The sequence below is a fragment of the Aegilops tauschii genome, chromosome 7 (assembly GCF_002575655.3).
Source record: "Aegilops tauschii subsp. strangulata cultivar AL8/78 chromosome 7, Aet v6.0, whole genome shotgun sequence".
Taxonomy (NCBI): domain Eukaryota; kingdom Viridiplantae; phylum Streptophyta; class Magnoliopsida; order Poales; family Poaceae; genus Aegilops; species Aegilops tauschii.
Window position 1 is genome coordinate 96385407 of NC_053041.3, and position 2961 is coordinate 96388367.

Sequence of the window (2961 nt, forward strand, 5' to 3'; positions counted from 1 at the left end):
TGATGGTGTGAATGACACACGATTGTTTATCAACAGCAAATCTGGTATTTGGTATTTATACGGAAAAGCTAATTGGCAACTGTTTTCTAGGAGAGCATGACATTTTAAACATTTTTTTACAGTTTTAGTTGTATTGGGGGTGATAATTTCTTGAGAATAACATGACATTATCTGAGAGGATGATAGTTTTTAACCTTCACTTCAGATAAGAGGGTCCTATTTATATTCTTTATAATGTACCTGCAATTGATAGTTTGAGAATAAAATGTAGAGCATGTTAATTAGGAACCCAGGGTGTTGCACGGTGTTCTCTGTTCTAAATTTCTGTCTACTATTATCAGTGATCTGAAGTCTGAACTGGCTAGTGGCCGAGTCTGAAGTTGAGCCTCCTGAGCCAGACGGAGTGCAGGATCATGTGGAACATGTCAAGCCTCTCCGGCGGCTGCCGCAGAGTGAAGTGCCGCTTCACCAGCCGCACCCCGTCCCGGAGCCGCTCCACCTCCGCCGTCGGTATCCCCTCCAGCACCTCCTTCAGCCTAGGGATGTCAGCGACCGGCACGGACACCGAGAACGACTCCCACCGCAGCACGTCGGCGAATGGCGGCGCGTACCCGTCCGTCACCAGCACGGGGATGCAGCCGGCGTGGATGGCCTCCACCACGCGCGGGCTGGCCACCTCGTGCCCGCTCGGGCACAGGCAGAAGCGGGAGCGGTGCATGTAGGCGAAATAGTCGCTCTGCCGGTCGCGGCCTCGCCGGTTGTGACGGCTGCTGTTGCCGGTGGCGGAGGGGATGTCGTACTCGTACACGGGGAAGGTGGCCGGGTCGCGGCCCTTCCAGTGGCGCAGCAGGAGCTCGCGGATGTGGCCATGCCGCCCGCCGGCGAAGAAGGCCAGGTAGGGCCGCGCCGATAGCCCCGGCGAGGGCCCCAGGAGCTGCCGCGGCGTGTCGCCGGTGTAGAGGTTGATCTCCGGGATGCTCACGTCCTTCCCCGGCCGGAACCCCTCCGACGTGTTGGCGTTGCAGAGCGCGCGGATGCCGTTGGCGTACAGCTCCGGGTCCCCCTTGGACACGTCAGGAGCCTACACACAATGAAGCTCTAATCATCAAGCTGGACACCTGAGGAACAGAGCAAGCGTTCGGTTTACCCAGTCGTGGCAGGAGAGCATGAAGTGGTCGGCGCCGGCGGAGCGGTTCCAGAAGGGGTGGCGGGAGGCGACGACGCGGACGTAGTCGCCGACGAGGGAGAGGAGCGGGGCGCGGTCGTAGGAGAGGGGCCGGTACGCGAGCTCCACCATCTGGACGACGCTGAAGGGGAGGAAGAAGGCGTGCGCGCGGCCGGCGTCCCACGTCCGGACGCCGGCCGCCGGCGGCGCCAGGAGCTCGAGCTGCTCGATGAAGCGGCCCTCGATGGTGTAGATGTCCTTGCAGAGCCCCAGGTGCAGGAGCGGCGGCTCCCCCTCCTCGTACACGTACACCTTGAACCGCCTCTCCATCTCCACGTAGCTCCTGCCACGCCATCACCATGAGTACGCGCGCGTGTGAATAATTAATCAAGATCGGCCGGAGAAGGAACGGCGGATGCTGTTTGGCATCGGCGGTGGGTGGCTGACGACGTCGGTATACGTGTCTTACCGGTGGAAGGCTGCCGGGTTGCGGTAGACCCTCGAGAGGAGAGCGTACTCCACGTCGTCGCCCCGGAACCATGCGCCCGGCGCGGAGCTGGCGTTGTTGCCATGGCGCCGCACCGCGCGCCGTATCGCTGCCCGCGCCGCGTCGAGCTCACGCTCCACGCTCGGCCTCTCCGCGCCGGACGACACGGGGAAGACGCCGCGGCCGCCGACGACCACGAGGATGGCGGCCGAGAGCGCGACGGCAAGCAAGCGCGCAGCAGCGGCAGCCATGTGCGCGGCCCGAGCCGCCGGCCTTGACGTGCCTTATCAAGCTGGCACACCTGCGCGCACGGAGAAGAATGGATGGATCGTCGGCCGACGAGATCCGACGAGACGGAGCTGGTCAACGACGAGGAGGCAGCGAGGAGGTCATGTGTTCCTCGAGGCTCGAGTGGGACAAAGTTAGCAGGGTTGCAGGTCGCGAGGGGTTGGAAACTGCCGCCGGCACAGCTCAGCTAAGCTAGCTAGCCAAGGGAGGGAGCGGTGGGCGACGCCGTTGGTTCTACGCAAGCCTTCTACTACTACTAATTATTTGGAAATCTTTTTTTGGATATATACTAGTAATAGGAAATCAACAATGCAGTACTACATATATTCCGTAGAAATAATATTAATGCGGCACCATTAATAGGAAATATTTTGCTTCGATCTCCTCGGCGCTTGTCTCGATCGACGCCCCTGCCTCTGCCTGCCTTCAATGCTCACTCGGTGCTCCGATCCATCGATTGGTCGGCTACTCCACGCCGACGGCCACGCGGTGCACAGATCGCAAGGAGCGGCTGAGCTGGATATATGTGGTCAAAATGGATTCATTTCGCTGGTGTCACACGATCGATCACGTTGGGAACGCGGGGTCTCTCCGATTAGAGGGCATGTATGTTTGGTTCATAATCAAAGTTTGACTTAATTTTTCAACAAATTCTGGCAAACCCCCCAAAAAATATATATGGCGGTTATAAGTGTAGCAACATTAGGCAAAAGTGCTATGAGAAGTGTGGGAGTAGACTCCAAAAAATACGTTGCATGCCACAAATGTGGCAATGAAACAAATTGTTGCCGCAAAACAGCTAGTACCACACTTGTGGCAAAGTGTGGTGTCTGGTGTGGCTATGATCAAAACATACCCTTGTAGTTTAGGGTAGCTAGTGATGGATCGTTTTTCTCTAGAAGGTTCCTTTTTTTTCTGCGGAGGGGGGATTTTGAGAACTTGGTGTCCCTCCGATTATGGGGCATGTTTTCTTTTGACGGGGCATGTTTGTTCGCCATACTTCCCCAATTAATGGTGCATG

The 2961-nt window shown here is 57.4% G+C and overlaps 1 protein-coding gene across 1 annotated transcript; it reads right to left on the minus strand.

Moving 5' to 3' along the window:
• Positions 1-200: 200 nt before the first annotated feature.
• Positions 201-2166, minus strand: LOC109755789 (probable glycosyltransferase At5g25310). The gene is made up of 3 exons (XM_020314679.3): positions 1635-2166; positions 1148-1508; positions 201-1081 (listed from the first exon to the last, which is right to left on the minus strand). The coding sequence occupies exons 1-3, from the start codon at positions 1901-1903 to the stop codon at positions 362-364; spliced, it is 1350 nt and encodes a 449-aa protein (XP_020170268.1). The 5' UTR covers positions 1904-2166; the 3' UTR covers positions 201-361.
• Between the last annotated feature and the right edge of the window lie 795 nt (positions 2167-2961).